Below are 19018 nucleotides of genomic sequence, written 5' to 3'. Positions count from 1 at the left end.
TTCACCGGGGTGCGGTCGAAATCGCGGTAAACATCAAATGAATAAAGTCAGAATAAAACGTATATAATATTTATTTATGAATTTCATTAAATTCTTCCGAATGAAAGTTACATGACTGTTATGATGAGACAATAAAGTTATATTTATGCAGCACATTGTACTTCTTCATTCAGTGACTCCAAGTTGTTTGCCTTCAATAACTTGGTAAAATCCTCCAAAGCAAGCTTAAAGTTCCAACTGTTACGCTCCAAACACCTGAATAAAAGATGTGTAAGATAGCTCTTAGATTTTAGGAAATTGTCACGAAAGTACATAGTTTAAATATTTTGTTTATTTACCTTTCACTTATTTTTTTATCCATAGTAGTTAGTTTCATGAAAATTTTTAGAATGTGGGCTCGTAGGTCTTCATCTGTGGTGGATTCAATTTTTAGATTTAATTTATTCTGGGAAATCTGTAAAACAAAAATAAACGTAAGAATGATAATAATTAGTTAAAATAGTACGGGTACGGCTATCACGGCTTTTTAAATTGAGTCATGTGTGAATGGATATCCTTAAAAGCATGTGTAACTGGAAAATATTTTTTAGTATGGCAAGTATATCATCGATTCAACGACGCCGCTGTCAAACATTGCGTTTTACGAGGAACTAGTTTATAAATTCAACTTTACAGACTAAATTAATTTTAAATCTCTGTTCCGTACAAAAATGAAGAAACACCAAACAAGACAAAAGACTATAAACGACCCGATTATAGTGTCCCGTGTGAAGAATTATCTTGCCGAGAATGTGGACAAGACATTCGTCGATGTTAGCCAAATGGCGCGTTCATTGAAAGAGCGTTACCGCGAGTACAACAACAGGAGCGACAGCGCCTTCTGTCAGATGGTAGAAAGTGCATATAAAGTCGTATTACAAAGTTACGGACTTGACGGAGCTTCTACTTCCGACGGTTCAGAGGAGGAATCCGATTTAGAGTTATTAGACGAGAATAGTAGTGCGTTGAACGACCGCCTGCTCGCCATGTACAAGATGCAGGATAAAAAACGGCCGGCGACTAACAGGAGGAACACAGACAAGTCGGGCGAGCCAATAGATATACTAAGCAGCGACGAAGACGGCAGTGCGGCGCCCAAATTACCGAAAATCAATGACCAAATTACCATAACCCCCCACATACCTGTCAGAAACGCAAATAGCTCCGCGATTGAGAACACGCCCTTAAAATGTCAACAGAACCTTCATACTAATGAGAAAAAGAGGAAAGCTGAGTTAAATAAAATAGTAGCACCAAAGAAAAAGGTTGATATTGGCAGTCTGAAAAATGTTAAGGTTAGTTTTGATGACATAGGAGGTTTGTCTGAAATCATTACCCAGATCTGTGATTTAATATTACATATGAAGCACCCAGAGGTTTATAAGCAGTTGGGTATTAAAGCACCTAGAGGGGCATTGTTACATGGGCCACCAGGGACTGGAAAAACCTTGTTAGCGCATGCTATTGCAGGAAAACTTCAGCTTCCTATGATTGCCATCACTGGCACAGAATTAGTGGGTGGAATGTCTGGAGAATCTGAAGAAAGAATTAGAGAGCTGTTTGAGAGGGCGGTGTCCGTAGCTCCTAGTGTGTTGTTTATTGACGAGATAGATGCAGTTTGTGGCAACCGAGTTCATGCACAAAAGGACATGGAGAAGAGGATGGTAGCCCAATTACTGGCATCCTTAGATTCGTTGACAGATACCAATGCATCTGTCCTAATACTTGCTGCCACAAATAACCCAGATGCCTTAGATCCTGCCCTAAGAAGGGCAGGACGTCTTGAACAAGAAATCACATTAGGTATACCTTCATTAAATGCTAGGAAAGAGATAATATCTATTCTTTGTAAGAATATTACTTTAGGTGAAGATGTGGATATGAATGTGTTAGCTCAAATAACTCCCGGTTTTGTGGGTGCTGATTTACAAGCACTTGTAAATAAAGCCAGCACATATGCTGTCAAGAGGATTTTTACAGAGGTACGGTCGTTCAAAGTTAAAGTCAAAGAAGAGGAACCTGTTGAAGTGCCTCCTCCTAATGACGAAGTGTCAATAATACCAAATGGCGACAAAGAAAGTGAAGAAGTGACCTCAAACGCAGGTGATGCTCCAAGTATGCCAGAACCTAGTGAAATTTCAGTGGACATCCAAGAAGCATCCATAGGAACATTGAGTGAAACAGTTGTAAATACAGAAGAAAACCATGTTGCTGAACCGATCAAGAAACCAGTAGACCCTATAGATGAGGTATTAAGCCTTCTTGAAGATATGCCTTACACTAGTGAGCAACTCACAGGCCTTGCTATCAGGCATGAAGACTTTGTTAAAGCTCTGAAGACCACAAAACCTTGTGCTGTGAGAGAAGGTATTGTAACAGTGCCCGATGTAACATGGGATGATGTTGGATCTTTGAGCCAAGTGCGTAAAGAGTTGCAGTTAGCTGTTTTAGCTCCAGTGAAGTATCCAGAGCAGCTTGCCAAGTTGGGATTATCAGCTCCTAGTGGAGTATTACTTTGTGGACCTCCTGGCTGTGGTAAAACATTGCTGGCAAAAGCTGTTGCTAACGAGGCGGGAGTGAATTTTATCTCAGTGAAGGGGCCTGAATTGTTGAACATGTATGTTGGTGAGAGTGAAAGGGCTGTTCGTACTTGTTTTAGACGAGCAAGAAACTCGGCGCCCTGTGTTATATTCTTTGACGAATTCGACGCACTATGTCCGCGGCGTACTTCACAAGACAACAATGGGGCTGCGCGAGTTGTGAATCAGTTGCTCACTGAAATGGACGGCATAGAAACCCGTGAAGGCGTATTTGTGTTGGCAGCTTCTAATCGGCCAGATATTATCGACCCTGCTGTGTTGAGACCGGGCCGTTTGGATCGGGTTATGTATGTCGGAATGCCGGCAAGAGACGATCGCTTCGATATACTACAGAAGCTTACCAAAGGAGGCACTCAACCGCGTTTGGGTCCTGATGTAGACCTACAAGTAATCGCGGGACTATCGGACGGGTATACAGGTGCCGATCTGGCGGGCTTAGTGAGGGCTGCAGCTACGAATACACTCACGAACCACATCGCAACCGGAACTCTAGAGGGTGACATTTTTGTCACATTCGAAGACTTCAGGACTGCGCTAGCTAAGTGCAAGCCATCTGTGTCAGCAAAAGAGCAGTTACATTATGAGAAGTTGAGATTGAAGTACGCGTCGGGAGCCGACGACAGAGATATGGAAATGGAAACTGAGCCTTTGAACGAAGAGTCTATGGACACTGTGTGAGAGTCACTGAGATGGTTACAGACTAAAAATTCCTTTCAAATACCGCGGCCCCTATGTTTAAGTGTATTTCATACCAATAGTGCCAAGTTGTTCCTTTTAAGCAAATTGTTGTGTCTATTTTTAAAATCCATTTCATAAATGAGAGAAGCAATAAATGAAATGGGCAATAAGCTAACAATCAATGTGAAATACAAGTTTCTGTGAATAATCAGAGTCATAGGTAGATATGCTCATAAAGCCATTAAACTAAAACACCACATTTTAAATTCAAGAATATGAAAATTTATTAAATAATAAAATATTTTTAACTATACTGTTTATTATTATCTGACTTGTTTAACCTGCTTCATTTATTGGTAAAAACTATAATTCAGCTGCCATTATAACAAGCGTGCTAACGTGGTCACGCTTCAGTGCATCAACCGCACTTAGGTAGGTACCTCACCTAGTATTACAAACACGAGGCTTATGCTGAAGGTTTTAGTGGCTAATTAGTATATCAACATCCATCAATCTTTATCAACTAATTCGCCTTAAAAACCAAATCGGAAAAGGCTTCTGAAAACATTTGGCGGTATTTTTTGTTTATACTACAACCCGTATTTGAAAATGCAAATGAATTGATCGCCGCATCGAGTGGAGCGAACATTTCAAAACAAACGCGCAATGTTTTGATAATTTCCACTAGGCTTACAATGATTACGTCACATTTGGGTTACCATTAGGTATCGGATGTGCACTTGACAACAAGGTTAATTATGCTTCTAGACTACCGCAGCGCAGTACCTAATCATTTAGGTATGTTTAAGATTCTTATAGTAGGTAATATTTTAATGAGTTATTGTAGAGGTCAGACAGACAGTCGCAGGCAGGCCATGTAAAATCTACATACACAATAAAAAATAAAGAGCCTTCTTTTTTGGAAGTTCATTTCAGACTTGATTTTCAGTGAAGCTAAGAGAGCATCACAGTAATTGCTACGCGCCTACGCTTCTAAAATTATCGTAGCATATAGAACTAGTTAAGTTAGGTAGGTATATATGCACTAGTGAGCATTATCTGCAAATAAGTACATAGTATGTAATTAATCATCGATTAGCTCTATAATAAATTGCAGCTCTGTGTGACCTTCAATTAGATCTTAGGTTTGAGTTTATTATATGCGTTAAATAATTGACATCTGTGTTTAGGTTCCAAAGTTTGATATTACCTACAAGCAAACCCAACGATGATTGGACAGTGACGATTAGCATAATACCAACCATGAGATTGAAGAAGTGGCTCTTATAACGATTCTGGTGGCTGGTACTTAGCATCATCATAAATAAGCAATAAGTATCTATTCTTCAAGTAATCACTTAAGGCAGTTTCCACTATTCGATTTATGTGCTGATTTCCTTACTAAACCAGATAGAGCATACTAATTATGTACTTACCTGTTTTCTCAGAACATAAATCGATAGGTAGTTCTCTTATAAGAAATATATTAAATCTTCAGTATAAACCTTATTTTTTAGAAGATACCTACTGAAGATTCCCTGATGAGAAAACCAACAACATTATGACATACTTTTAGCTCGGAGAGAGATCAGACGCAGGGACGACATTTACGTGCTCTCCGATGCACGGGTGTATCAATCAGCAACAGACTTTTGTAAAAGTTCCTAAAGCCCACAAAGCAATTTCGGCCCGGAAACCCAGCATACGACCCCGTGCACAGTTTCAACGAGTAAATTAAAGTATTATACCGGTTTTTGATAATGTCTCTTACAGCTTATCAGGAACTAATCTGATAGCATAAACTATCACTTCTGGTTTCACGGACAGCAATATCTGACAGAAGTTAAGCAGCCTTTATATAGCAGTAACTGTCAGATAACTAAAAAACACTTTATCGGTACTTTTGTAACTTTTGAAGTAAAAGCAATAAATTCTTACCGTATTAACCCTGAAAGCGGCTCTCGCGGCAGCCGCCGACGGTTCTTCCCAATAAATCATTTCATTGTGTATCTTATACTCGTCGCCCTCTTCAGAATATAGTACTACAGTGCGAGTGAAAGATAGTAGGTGTTCGTCTTCCGCTAATGTTTCAGCTGTTAGTTTTAGTATGCCGCTGATGCGTAGTATTGTTGTGGTTTCCTGGATTAAATTGGGTTAGTATTTATGTAGTTGTTGATTGTATTAAAGTAAAGGGGGTACGATGATTGATCATCAAGCTTGATTAAATAAATTGTAAGATGTGTGGAATGCTTTTGATGTTGCCTCGACTAGGTCTTAAAATGTAAGTAATATAATTATGTTATAAGTGTCCTTTTAGTCTTAATATCATGGTATCAAGATGTGCTTATGGAAGAGTAATTAAAGGCCCATCCATTTTGTGTTATATATTATCTATATGGTCTATTTGTTCCAGCAAATAACAAAGACGGTTGGATTGATTATGACGGAATTTCTCTTACAAATAGCTGACGTCGCAATAACTTAAGCTTTTTTCTATCATGTTGCGGCAAGTAGTTCCTTCAGAAAGCGGGTGATACCACTGAAAAAAGCTGACATAGTACAAAAATACTCCAAAATACTTACAGTATGATACAAAACATCAACAGTAAAAGTAAAAGGGTCGTGTTCAGTCTGTGGCCATCTATTAATAAGTTTCGTGATCGCCATGGCACCCACTACTGAATCTGTTTCACCTTCGTCTAGAAACCGCGCGTACAGGAATAGGTTTCTGAAACATCTGTATATTGGTCCGTAGCCTGCAAAGAAAAGAAAATAATTGAAAAATCTATTACATTCGATATAGAAAAAAATTGTATAGGTAAAACATTTTCCAAATCTTTTAGAAATTAGATTTATTCTCTATCTATCTATCATATATGTGGGTATTTATTTCACTGATTTTCTTTTTTACAGCCTTCCTTTCGGCTATATTATAACGTTAAAAAAATAGATTTGAAAAATTGAAAACAGTCAGCTTTTTGGTGTTTAAAATCGGAAAATAAAGTGGTAAGCTTCATATTTTTTTGACGGGGCTGCTGGATTGTTTGAAAGAGTTACCGTGGCCCTGATATACAAAGGGCTCAAAAATAAACAAAGATGGCAGAATTTATATTTTAGAAAAAAACGTTAGTGTGAAGCCTTAAAATCTATCAAACAAAATTCTTGCTTCTAAATAAAAAAGACTGTGTTATAATACTCACGTAATTTATAACAATAAGTGACAGTCAGAGTAGCGTCATCTTCATACATCCCTTGTATCTGGGATCTGTTTTCCGACGCCGAGTCTAACAGTGGGAAGTATGTTTCTAGGAACTTCTCAGCTATTTCTGAAGCCTCGTCCGGACAGTAGTTCTGTTTGTGTTCGGGTAACTCGCCTTTACGATGGATTTTTACGCCGTCCTGTAAAAAATAGAAGTTTTTTATTTATGTACATAGTTGAAACAATAAATTAATTTAGTTGAGTTTTTATATAAATTTTTCTCAATTCTCCTGTTTAAAAAAACAAATATAAGCAGAAATGATGTAATCTATCAAAAATACAGGCGGTATGCCTATACGTAGGCCTGTAACTATAGGCGTGGCAATTTATATTTTTGGAAGAAATGTGTACTTAATCAAATAAATGTGTATACTATTTATTACACAATTGCTTACTAAGCATGCGTTGTTTTAAACCATGTCAGACATATAATAAGGGGCTGTTCTTAGAAATTAAAGACCCAGAAAAAATGGATATATTTTCTAAGATAAGAGAAGAAGACCAAAAAGCAAGAATTATATTTTACTCACAATCTCTTCAACAGCTGGAAACATCAACTTAATAACTTTAATATAATGTTCCGGGTCAATATAATCGTGGCACAACGGGTTTCCCTCCAAGCGTATCGACTTGAGGGGCAAATTCCTGCAGCTGAGTAGAAGATTGATCTTCTCCAAGTGATTGTTGGCTAAGTTGAGATGTTTCAGCCTTGGCGTCATTGTGTGGAGTTCGAAACCGGCGATGGAACTGAAAAATAATAAATTATATTTTTAATTTTATTGTTAACCCGACCCTCCTCCCAGCCTTCCTCATTAATCCTGTATCCTTTGCCTGTACCGACCCTACGGGTGAAAGCTAATGGAAATCCATTCAGCAGTTTAGGAGTTTATCGCGGATAGAGACAACTGAGCGCTTTGCTTTCTGCCAAGCAGTGATTTTTCAGGGAATTTGTTCTGTAGTCTTACTATACCTACTTACGAATGAATTAAATTTCTGAATCAATTCAGCAATTTCGAATGAATTAAATTTCTGAATTGATTAGATTTTAATTGTATTAAGGACTCATTTTTCTTGTAAGGACTTTTTTTAACGACGGTAGCAGCGGTGAGGGAGTATCAGACTCTTACTGACTAAAAACCGTCGTGTACCGTCGAAGGCCTTTTATGTACCAGGGCAGCGGTCTTCTTGAAAGGACTTCCATACACTTTATAATCATCTATCAATCATTTTTTGAATCGTGCACCATACAGCTATTGAATCTAAATTGCTTATTTTCTTATAAGAACTTACGTTAATCTGTTTTCAGATAGATCCAGTTCAACAAGGTTTTCCCATTCGATGACGCTCTGTAGCTGAACGAACGCCGTCTGATTGCTCATGCAGTTCAACGGGAAATAAATGAAGTGGCTTATATCTGGAATTTAAAATAATTTGTATAATTACAAAAAAACCGGCAAACGAAGGGTCTAGGTAACGGTATGTTTTACTTGCCTTGCAGGATTATGTGCCTGGGCTCATAACCTGAAGGGATAAAGCAGTGAAACATAATATTAATAACTAGCCAGCGGTTTCACCCGCATCCCGTGGGAACTACTTCCCGTACCGGGATAAAAAGTAGCCTATAGCCTTCCTCAATAAATGGGCTATCTAACACTGAAATAAATTTTCAAATCGGACCAGTAGTTCCTGAGATTAGCGCGTTCAAACAAACAACTCTTCAGCTTTATAATATTAGTATAGATTCCATATTCTGTGAATATTTCAAGCATCTACCTGTTGCGTACACTCTGTTTTGGACAAGAGAGTACATAAGAGGAGCACATAAGGCAGCACATAAGAGGAATACATAAGAGGAGTACATAAGAGGAGTACATAAGGGGAGTACATAAGAGGAGTACATAAGGGGAGTACATAAGAGGAGTACATACGGGGAGAACATAAGAGGACTACATAAAACTACCAACATTTTTGAGAAATAAAATAACACTCACCATTTTGCAAAGTAAACGCGCTCAAATTGAGCTTCTTATCCGAATAACCCATGGCCACTCGCTTTCTGAGTACGATTCTCGGTATAAAATCTATTTGATTGAGGGTCAAATTAGGCAGTGACACAGTTATGGTCAATTCGACCCCGTCCTTGTGGATATAGAGGCCATTTTTGTGTAACACTATGAGCGCCGAACGGGAGCGTAGGGTTAAGAATTTGCATTGGTGCTCTTCGAACTGAAAAAAAAAGTATTTTTTTATAGATCACACTCGATCTGGACAATTTTTTTATACTAATTTGTTCGCCTGAACTTATATATTTTTATGCATAAACTATACTTGATTGGATTTTTTCACAAGCTAACTAAAATGATGTTTTCTGATAGGTCATAGTAATAAGTAATTCAATATTATCTCACCTCTATAAAACAAGGTATGAGACTATATCCTTTTACACTATCAAGTATAGCGTCCAAAACTCGTTCCTTTGTCCACGTTGAAGGGTAGCCTTTTACCTGGAAAATTGACATAAAATAATCATACAATTTCTGATTTTAGAGTATGTAAAATCTTTTGTGCAAATCTGTACTACTAGGTATAATAAACAGGAAACATTTTTTCATTCGTTTGTGTAAAGGATCCGCAACTATAGAGCCAATTTATTTATTTTTTACTTTTAAGAAACTACAGTATTCAAGAGTAAATTGGCTATATTTATCCGGGTACGAAGAAGTTTCACCGGGAAGCGGGTTAAGCAGCTGGTAAAATATATTAATTTAAACTTACAGAGATTTGAATAAAAAAGTTATTTTTGTCGTATGCTTCCTCCATTTGCTCTTGTTCTAAAATCATGGCGGACTGCAACAAAAGAGTTGCATGAATAATTTATGTGTCATAAAAAAATCCATTGTATTAAGATGCACCAGTTAGGCAGTTGCTCCATGTCCATGTCCTCGAAGGCAATTAAGAATCGGTCTTAGGCTAAATGGATATAGGGACAGTTTTACTAAAGGAGTATCCTCTTCCTGGATAACTGAATTGATGACGATGGAAAGTTCGGTCCATATAAAGCATGGCGCTTTCGAACATTGCGCTAGGGCACTTGGGCTCTGTAAGTTAGAATAAAGAGGTCGTGGCTTACAGATTCCACGCACAATGCCACGCACCAAGGGTTAAGAACCCTTGAAGAATTTATTCCATGGATGGATACCATTTTGGCAGAACTGGAAAGGTTAGGCAAGTAATAAAACACTTACTCTAGAACTCCTAGCAGTAGCACTCTTCCTGATGCCAACGTTTTTCCTCCAAGGCCAGTTGGGTAAGTACTGAACTACCGTCGCGTCAGTACTATTGATGATGTCCTGACGTAAGTGTACCGGAGTGTAACGGTCTGGGTCATTGTCCGTCTCGTCTACTACTTCCCTGCAGAAACCAAATAGGGATATTATACTTAGTTGTGGAGTATATTGTGTTTGTGTGAAAAGAAAAAAGATAGCAACATTTTATCTCAAAACACGAAGAGAAATAGCTCTTGGTGGTCCGTACAGCTTTCACGTCAAAACTACTGAACCGATTTATATAAAATTAAGTATAAACAAATAGTAGTAGTAAATCGAATACTTTTTGCAAGCATTCTCAGAGCTAATTTTAAAGTAATTAAGGGAGTAAAGGGGTAAAGGTGGCCCTTTAAATAACAATCGAATCACTACAAATATTTGTCACGAAATACATACATTAAAAAGTCAGATTAAAAATACCACAGTCTAAAAAATAACCTACCGTACAGGTTGTTCCTTATTCAGAGTCAAGTTGATAGTAAGCTTGGGTTTCTTAGGCTGTGCCACCGGGCCCAGTCTGTGGAAGGCACTCAAACGTTTCTGATTGCCTTGACCCTGGTCGGGAGACTCCGGGTCTTCGGGTTCTGAAATTGTACGACAGTTTTATGTATTTAATATAATTATTGTAATTTATTTATTTTGTAACATTTTGGAACATTGAATCGTACGCAGGGTCCAAGGTGCCGGTGGTTAGGGCCCCAGAGACAGAAAGACTAGACCTAAAAGTCCTTCTGAATCAGTCCCTTGATCCAGCCACCTAACGAGAGCCTCATGCGGTGTAATAATACTTATTATACTAAAATGGGAGTAAAAGCTACACACAAATGATGATAGTTATGTAAGTTTAATCGTTTGCTTGAATACACTGCTCAGGCACAGATTTGAAAAAAAAAAAAGTTAATAGAAAAAAAAACATTCAGAATGAGGGTTCTCTTTGGAAAGTTAAGAAACCTGTATAAATTAAACTATTAATCCGGATGCGTGCGATGAGATGTGTCCTCGAGGGATGCCGCTGAAATCGCTGGCCGTAAGCTAGTAAGTAATATAAGAAGCACTTACCAGGATTAGCATTCATTTCCGCATAAATATCGGACGGCGAATAAGGCTGTGGGACATCAGATTGGTTCTCCGTTTGGACAAATATTGGCGATGGGTCCGTATTCATTGGTTCAATAACATTCACTTCTGGCTCCTGTTGGGCCAATGTTGGTTGGCCAGCGTTCATAGTTTGGTAGTAATTTTGAGTCGGCCATATTGGTGAATCGGCGGTTACTGCGAAAAGAAACAAGTTTTGTCAATTTTTTTTCACTGATCCTAAAACACTTTCTTATTTTATAGCTAACCTGTTAGACCTGTTAGATGGTACCATGACTTATTATTCTTTATCCAGGTGATGGAAGTTGCACTCTCTGGGCAATGGAAGGGTTCACACGTGGGGGGAGGCTAGTTGTCTATTTTAGTAGTATGGTAGGCAATTTCACAAGGTGAACAAGTCATTATGAGATAAAAAAGGTATTGTATTTAATGTATGTACTTGCCTTGTTGGTTTTCTGCTTTCATTAGGAAACTTTTTGGTATCCCTGGAAACATAAAACTAAAATTTAGAAAAACAAAAAAAAACTAATAGACAATGTTGAATAATAAACAGTCTAATCGAACATACCTTTCGGGTAGTTATTGTATTTATAAGCTGAAACAGAAAAAAAAATGTTATCTATACATATCTACAAATGAAAAAGTCTGTTGATTTAAAACTTTCTCAGGTTTAACTGGTACTGTAAAAAAATAGTAAACACTTGTTTTTTGAAAACTGTCTATGGAGTTTCTAGCCAGTTCTTTTCTATAAGACCAACTCTTTGTAACTAACTTAGATAGATAGATAGATAGATAAAGCATTTATTCAGACAAACAAAAAGACACCACAAAGATACACAATAAGAAAAATAAAACAAAACAAGAAGTGGGTAGAAAGAGAAACATAAAATATGAAATACAATCAGAGATTAACGGCGCGCTGCAGTGTCTTACGTTTGCACCGAATGGGAGTCCAACTCAGCATTTGTCAGGTAGAATACCTGACGCTGGTATTCTGCTGGATCCCTAAAAATGACGCACGGACGTTGAACTTGACGTTTCATAAGCCTAACTACACAGCCGGTACCTATGTACCGGCTGTCATTTGAACATCTTAGGCAGTCGGGATCGGTAGTCAGAAGCCAGAAAGTATGACAACCAGTCTTACCAAGAGGTGTCGGGTTGACGGGGTAACTGGATAGATCAGTTAGGCAGTCGCTCCATATAAAACACTGGTGCTCAACTGCATCCGGTTAGACTGGAAGCCGACCCCAATATGGCTGGGAAAAGGCTCGGGAAATGTTGATGAAAGAGCTTTTTAACCCCCGACGCAAAAACGACGGGGTGTTATAAGTTTGACGTGTCTGTGTGTGTGTGTGTGTGTGTATGTGGCATCGTAGCTCCCAAACGGATGATCCGATTGTAATGCGGTTTTTTTTGTTTAAAAGGTATGTCAGTCGGGAGTGTTCTGAGCTATGTTTGGTGGAAATCGGTTCAGGTCTTCAAGGTCATCAGCTCGTTTGCTAGATGTGATAGGAATGTTACACGCTCAGTTTACTTGCAAGTATATGTGGGATCTGAAATTTAAAACACTAATGTCTTTTGGAACCACTGAGCTGGTCTGCTGTTAGGACACGAAGGTAGGAGACGTAACCCTGGACTGCCTTTTAGTAAACCCATCGAGTTTGGGCTCGTTGAATTTGTCTTGACGAGCTCTCTTCATGTTTCTGATTGACAAGAACCTGATGCTGGAAATGGGATGTGGCGGATGAAACCCTGAAATGCCGGAATGAAACGGATAAACCGATTTATATTTTTGCTGAAAATCTAGAATGTCCAAAGGTTAATCTTTATTGTTTCTCAATCTGTGCAATTCTCCCAGAGCCAGTTTGTCATGAGGATTGTTAAACAGCTTCCTTTGGCCGAGATCGCATATAGCGACCCCATCTTAAGATAAAATAAATTAAATAAAAGAAGGAAAAATTAAGGAGCTCCTTTAAAAAGCATGAAATAAAATTAAATTATAAATTTAAAAAAACCCCCGACCCAAAAAAAGTACGCAATAATTATGACAAAAGGTTAAAAACGCTAAACCCTATAAAAAGCAAAAAATAACTTTTAACACTACGTAAACTAAATTTTGACGTGTCGGGGGACCGCTTTTTACCTTCATAAATACTTACATAAATCAAATGATACCTTTCGTTTAAAAAAAAACACGTATATGAATTAGAGCGAGCGGTCCCCCGACACGACAAAATTTAGTTTACGTAGTGTTAAAAGTTATTTTTTGCTTTTTATAGGGTTTAGCGTTTTTAACCTTTTGTCATAATTATTGCGTACTTTTTTTGGGTCGGGGGTTTTTATAGGCTTATTTTAAAATATAAAAAATGAGTTTGAGTGTAAATATTCACCATAAATATCTGGCATTATAGGTCTGGCTGGCTTGGGCGTGGGTTGAGACTGTGTGACTGCCATGTTGAAGAAACTGCCCGCATTGCTCCGCGGTGCCTGTGCTTGCGGCGTACCCAATACTGGTAGCGCTGTGGAGCAAATAATATGCATTATAATTAATGATATCTTGTTAATATTCTCCAAATAAAGGCTGTAGTTTGAAGATCTCTGGCAGTCATTACAAGTAGTTAGAAGCCAGTGAGTCTGACAACCTGTCCTACGTAGGGGTATTGGGTTGCCAGGGTAACTAGGTTGAGAAAGTCAGATAAGCAGTCGCTCCTTGTAAAACACTGGTACTCAGCTGCATCCCGTTAGATGTTGATCTTCTAAATAAAGACACTTTAAAAAAGAAAGAAAACAGGCTATAGAATGATGCTGGGTGACACTTAACGGAAATTTATAAAATACTGATGAAAAAATCATATTGAATCAGCCGTTTGGCTCACCTATTTGAAAAAAATCCTAATATCTAGTACAAGAAAAAATACTCACTAGTCGGAGCTGGTCCTAGAATGGAAGTAGCTTGAGCTCCTGCATTTGGTGATGGGGTCCCAACCGATCCGGGTATATTATTACCCGGAATACCCGGATTAGTTGGGCTAGGAACCATTGCTTGTGGCACGTTACTAGCTCCTGAAGTTCCTAGTTGAAAAATATTGTACAATTTAGGACGAAAGAAAATTATGTAGGTGTCCTCTATTTTTTTTTGCTTATGCAGTCTTAAGAAGTCTATAACGATGTTATTTGGCAAGTTTAGTATCTATGAAATTTGAGACATGCATTTTTGCTGAAGAAATTGTCATAGTCACAGTCTTATGTCTACACGGTCCCACCATGGACCCATTGGTTTTAAGCAATTTTACTTCAATGCCTTCACAGGTTCCCGAAATAGAGAGTCGTACGTAACAGACAGGCGGATAATAAAGTGATCTTATGGGTTCCGTTTTTATTTTGAAGTACGGACCCCTAAAAGAGTATTTCGACTTATTTCTTCCAACTTACCAGGTACATTTCCTGCATTATTAGGATTACTACTATTTTTGATCCAGTTCATCCGCTGTCTCACCATCTCTTGTTGAAGAATTTTCTTTGTTTTTAGGGTAATTTTCTTGGGCAGGTTCGTAGAATCCACTTTTGGTATTGCTGTGTCAGTAAAAATATGGTTATTTTAAATTTTATTTCATCAGTTACCTACATAGTTTTAACTACAAAATACTTCTAAGCAATTGATGCTGTAGGTATCTAATTTTTAGGCTGGTAGTACCTAACCGTTACATAAAATTTTACTAAAACTGCTCTTTTTACAATTTCAATATAAACTGCAAAAAAAGCGAACATGAAGTTGTTTCTTTATGATTTAACTTTGAACATAGTAATGGAGAAAGATAGTAGGTACCCTGAAGACGGTTATACGCTACTCTTTTCCGAGAGCAAATAGTTCCCAAGGGAATTAACAAGAATTAAAGTAAATAAATGTAACTTACTAAATCCCTTCATAAGGGCTGCATCGGTAGTAACCGGAGTAGCCTGAGTAGCTTCAGTAGCTTGACCAGGTGCGGGTGACTCTTTACTCTCCCCTTGTTTATTATTGTCTCCACTAGGACCTGCAGTTACTGTAAAAGTAAAACAGGACCTTATGTCAATAGTGATAGAGCATAATTTTAAATGTAATAGCAAATAATGAAATCATAATTTTCAGAGATAACCAGCAGAGCTAAAGTAATGCAACCACTAATTTGTTAAAATAAGCTTGATATACCCAGATTTAATGATTGGTTGTATGGATAAGACTTAAAAAGGAGGTTCTCACGCTTGGCTAAACCGATTTGATGTAGTTTTCAGAATAGTATTTTGTCAGACTTAAGACAAGGTATAAGTATTCTATAAAATTACAGTACTTATACAAAGCAGTTGTGGTGGCTTAGTGGGCAAAGAACCAACCTCTCGAGTATGAGGGCGCGGGTTCGATTCCAGGTCAGGCAAGTACCAATGCAACTTTTCTAAGTTTGTATGTACTTTCTAAGTATATCTTAGACACCAATGACTGTGTTTCGGATGGCACGTTAAACTGTAGGTCCCGGCTGTCATTGAACATCCTTGGCAGTCGTTACGGGTAGTCAGAAGCCAGTAAGTCTGACACCAGTCTAACCAAGGGGTATTGGGTTGCCCGGGTAACTGGGTTGAGGAGGTCAGATAGGCAGTCGCTCCTTGTAAAGCACTGGTACTCAGCTGAATCCGGTTAGACTGGAAGCCGACCCCAACATAGTTTGGGAAAAGGCTCGGGGGATGATGACTTGTACAATTGAAGTTCTAGTTTTTGTAAAAAGTTTACTGTTGAATGAGTAACAATGGCATTTCAATCAATAGTTCAAAAGCTCTCAAGATTTACCAGGTTACTCAAAATATGTCTTACCTGGCTTGTTTGCTGCCTCAGCTGGCTTATTTACCCAAACTTTATTTGGTATATCATATATATATATTTTTCCTTTCTTTTTGCCCTTATATTTTTTCTTCTTTGGCTTTTGACCAGCCCTTAAAATCAAATAAAGTTCAAGTTAATTTTATAACTTCAGGTTTTAAGAATTTTATAAATAAATATTTTTATAATTATCAGAATCCATTTTTTTTCTATACCAGTATAAGAAAGAGTAAACTTTTTTTGTTTATATTCTAAAGGTTCGGAAACTTCTGCAGCAATTTGAAAATTATTTCAGTGTTGGAAAGCTATACTAACCCAGAGTAAGATTGGCTACATTTTATCCAGTTACGGGCAGAAGTTCCCCCGGGGGGGAAGTGGAACCGTGGAAACAGCTAGTTTATAAGATGGTAACTTACATTTGTCCTGGTTTCGGACCACCTTGATTTGCTGGTTTGGCAGGACCAACATCTGGAATTTTTATATCTTCAGAGAAATCCATGGCAGCTTTTCCAGGTAACTTTTCTCCTGGAGAAACTTTATTTTCAGCAGTTATTATCTTTGTTTCTGTTGGTTTCTTTTTAACGCTTGGTATTTGTGGTATGGACTTGGATTTACCATCGACAAGGTCTATAAGAGTCGGAGGAGGTGGTAATAGAACCGGTGGTTCTTCAACCGTAGGTACCTCTAATAACTCTCTGACTGGTTGCAAAACTTGTGACGGTATAAAGTTTTTCTGTACCCAGAAATTATTTTTCTTGAGCTTCTTTTTTTGTATTGGATTCCCTGATAGGACAGTCACATTACTGAAAATAAAATAGCTTATTATTTCAACCATATAATAGTAACTTAGGTACTTACATAGTACATACTTAACTTACTCATCCACCATGTAATATTTTCTTAACATGATAAGTTATCTTTCTCAGATTATGATGGGTTAAGATGTTAAAAGCAATTGATGAAATTTTTTTAATAATAAATTTTGGTGCTATTCTAAATATTGTTAGTTGTTTATAACTATACACATAGGTGTCTGTGCTTTCATAAAGTAGCGGGATTAGATACAATAGGTTGCATGTACAATAATATAGATGTTATTTAAGCCTGTATTATGTCCACTTCTGGAGTCACCCTTACCTCGAATATCCCCATGAAGACCGGTTCTACGCAGACAGCATCTAGCTAGTTCAGGTAAATTTCTTTTTAATAATTATTTTTGAGTTTTTACATATACATACACAGTGGCTAAACTTTTTCTAAGCATGGCATAACTTATTTGGTAAGTTGGTTTGGTACATTTTCGAATAAATTATTATTTAATAAACTGATGGTTCAACTGGTAACTGGTAACTGATGGTATAAAGTACTGCCCTTACAGTGGTAAAATATACAGTAGCCTATACTACTAGAAAAGAGTGTAGCTTTCCAATAGTGAAAGAATTTGTCAAATCGGCTCAGTCGTTTCGTTTTTGAAATCCTAAATGTTTCCTCTTATTTACACTGTATAGATTTGATTTGTCAGATCTCAAAAATAAACCAAAACCTGACATTATTTTCTGCTTGTTGATGTAAAAATGTGAACATTGATATCTTGTATCACTCACTATTTGTAATTTTTGATTGCTAATTTCAGCAAACTTATTTTGGTTAATTCCACAATATTTAATTGGACCTTTTGTAAAATATTTGTAGAAAACCCTACAGCAAACACTTTTTAAATTGTAGGTAAGTATATTATGTTTATAAATTAGTGTAAAAACTTAGAAAATCTGGAAATATTTAGGACTGTTTCTCTGTTTTGTTTACAAAAACCTTTTTCACACTTTAGCTTATAAAATGAATAATTAAATACTCACGGTTGCGACATGTCACTTTTTTATTAATACTCACTCCTATCTACTGTAATACAATATTTAGCGGCTTATTCTTATTTTCACAATACAATACAAGAAACAAATCGAAAACGTTTTGTTTCAGAGTTAGATTCATCTATCACAATTACATAAACAAGTAAATAAAAGACGAAGCATACCATAATTCCTATAAGAGTGAAAGAGACAACTCGCGTGTAATGCTTAAGGTTCAATTATTTACAATCTGACAGTAGCTCTGAGATAGTATTGACAGTGACATAGCATTTATTCGTTTTGAAATGTGTTTCATAAAGCAAAGGTTTATATATTTTGTTGTTTGCGGTATCAGTTTTATTATTCTAGGTTTTTGCGTTTCTTGTATGTGGTTCTAGCCCACATGAGCTTTCTTCTTCTTCTTTCGTGTCGATGTTATGTCTTATAGTGACTACACTTTGTCAGCCCACAGCGAGAGCAAGACTGGATGCACTCATGAGGTCCTGCTGCGAGCAAGTTTCAGGGCATAAGCTTTAATTTATTTACATATGGTATTCTTCATTGACTAAAATAATTATTTATTAAATTGGGTTTTCTGAAAAATAAAGTATACTTACAGAAAATTATAGATCCGAAATAAATTAGGTACTTTAGTAAACAAAATACAGCAGAGTACATGAATGTTATCATCGTCTGCCTCCTAGCCTAGCCATTTCCCAACTGTTTTTAGGGTGTCATTTCTTCTTTTATAAAAGTGTTATTTAATCGAACATGGAAAACGAATTAATTGACTGACTCTTTCTTAAATTCTTTTTCCTTCATTTCTTAATAAGCATACTTCTTTAATAGGTAGGTACCTACCGCTACCGCTCGCGCTACCTTCCGCTACAGATTCCGCTACCGTCAATTTTGGTAGTAAGTAGGTACATAATAGCATAATAGCAAGTAATCAATAATCTAGATCAAAGCATACAAAAAATAAAAGACACGACAAAAATACCACACGTAGGTATTGCTCTCTAATTTTATTTTATAAGAAGATTTATCCTCGCAATATTGTAGGTACACGTACCTAAGTACGTCAAGCAATATCATACCGCATGCACCCGGGCTGAGCGTTACAAAATGCAATATTGCTCGTTAAACCCACTTGACCCGCAGGTCTTCGTATATACAGGCTGTTTCATTACTCCAACCTCTGTTATGAACGATGAATTGAAAAAATGCTGAGTTAAAAAAAAAAAGAAAAAGCAGTAACTTGTTGAGCAGCGCAGATTAATTTTCCGTTTGAATTTATATATTGTTTTTAATTAGAGGGAATG

General features: G+C 37.2%; 2 protein-coding genes across 3 annotated transcripts; one reads left to right on the top strand and one right to left on the bottom strand.

Annotated features, from left to right (window-relative positions):
- Positions 1–47: 47 nt before the first annotated feature.
- LOC110369796 (uncharacterized) lies at positions 48–17854 on the bottom strand. 2 transcript variants are annotated; one of them, XM_064038716.1, is made up of 22 exons: positions 17706–17854; positions 16266–16652; positions 15844–15962; positions 14915–15043; positions 14433–14573; positions 13923–14072; positions 13391–13519; positions 11566–11592; positions 11441–11482; positions 10962–11174; positions 10345–10486; positions 9822–9987; positions 9352–9423; positions 8985–9080; positions 8568–8802; positions 7867–7990; positions 7107–7323; positions 6518–6716; positions 5901–6073; positions 5256–5456; positions 339–454; positions 48–255 (listed from the first exon to the last, which is right to left on the bottom strand). In XM_064038716.1, the coding sequence occupies exons 1-22, from the start codon at positions 17714–17716 to the stop codon at positions 144–146; spliced, it is 3201 nt and encodes a 1066-aa protein (XP_063894786.1). In that variant the 5' UTR covers positions 17717–17854; the 3' UTR covers positions 48–143. The 2 variants fall into 2 exon arrangements, with proteins under 2 accessions (XP_063894786.1, XP_063894785.1); XM_064038715.1 differs by having other exon boundaries at positions 10962–11178; positions 11442–11482.
- LOC110369790 (nuclear valosin-containing protein-like) lies at positions 585–3628 on the top strand. The gene has a single exon (XM_021325343.3). The coding sequence runs from the start codon at positions 711–713 to the stop codon at positions 3315–3317; it is 2607 nt and encodes an 868-aa protein (XP_021181018.3). The 5' UTR covers positions 585–710; the 3' UTR covers positions 3318–3628.
- Positions 17855–19018: the final 1164 nt, after the last annotated feature.

Source organism: Helicoverpa armigera, chromosome 16 (assembly GCF_030705265.1).
Source record: "Helicoverpa armigera isolate CAAS_96S chromosome 16, ASM3070526v1, whole genome shotgun sequence".
Classification (NCBI taxonomy): Eukaryota; Metazoa; Arthropoda; class Insecta; order Lepidoptera; family Noctuidae; genus Helicoverpa; species Helicoverpa armigera.
The sequence above is the reverse complement of the archived record's forward strand: the minus strand, read 5'-3'. Positions and strand labels throughout refer to the sequence as shown.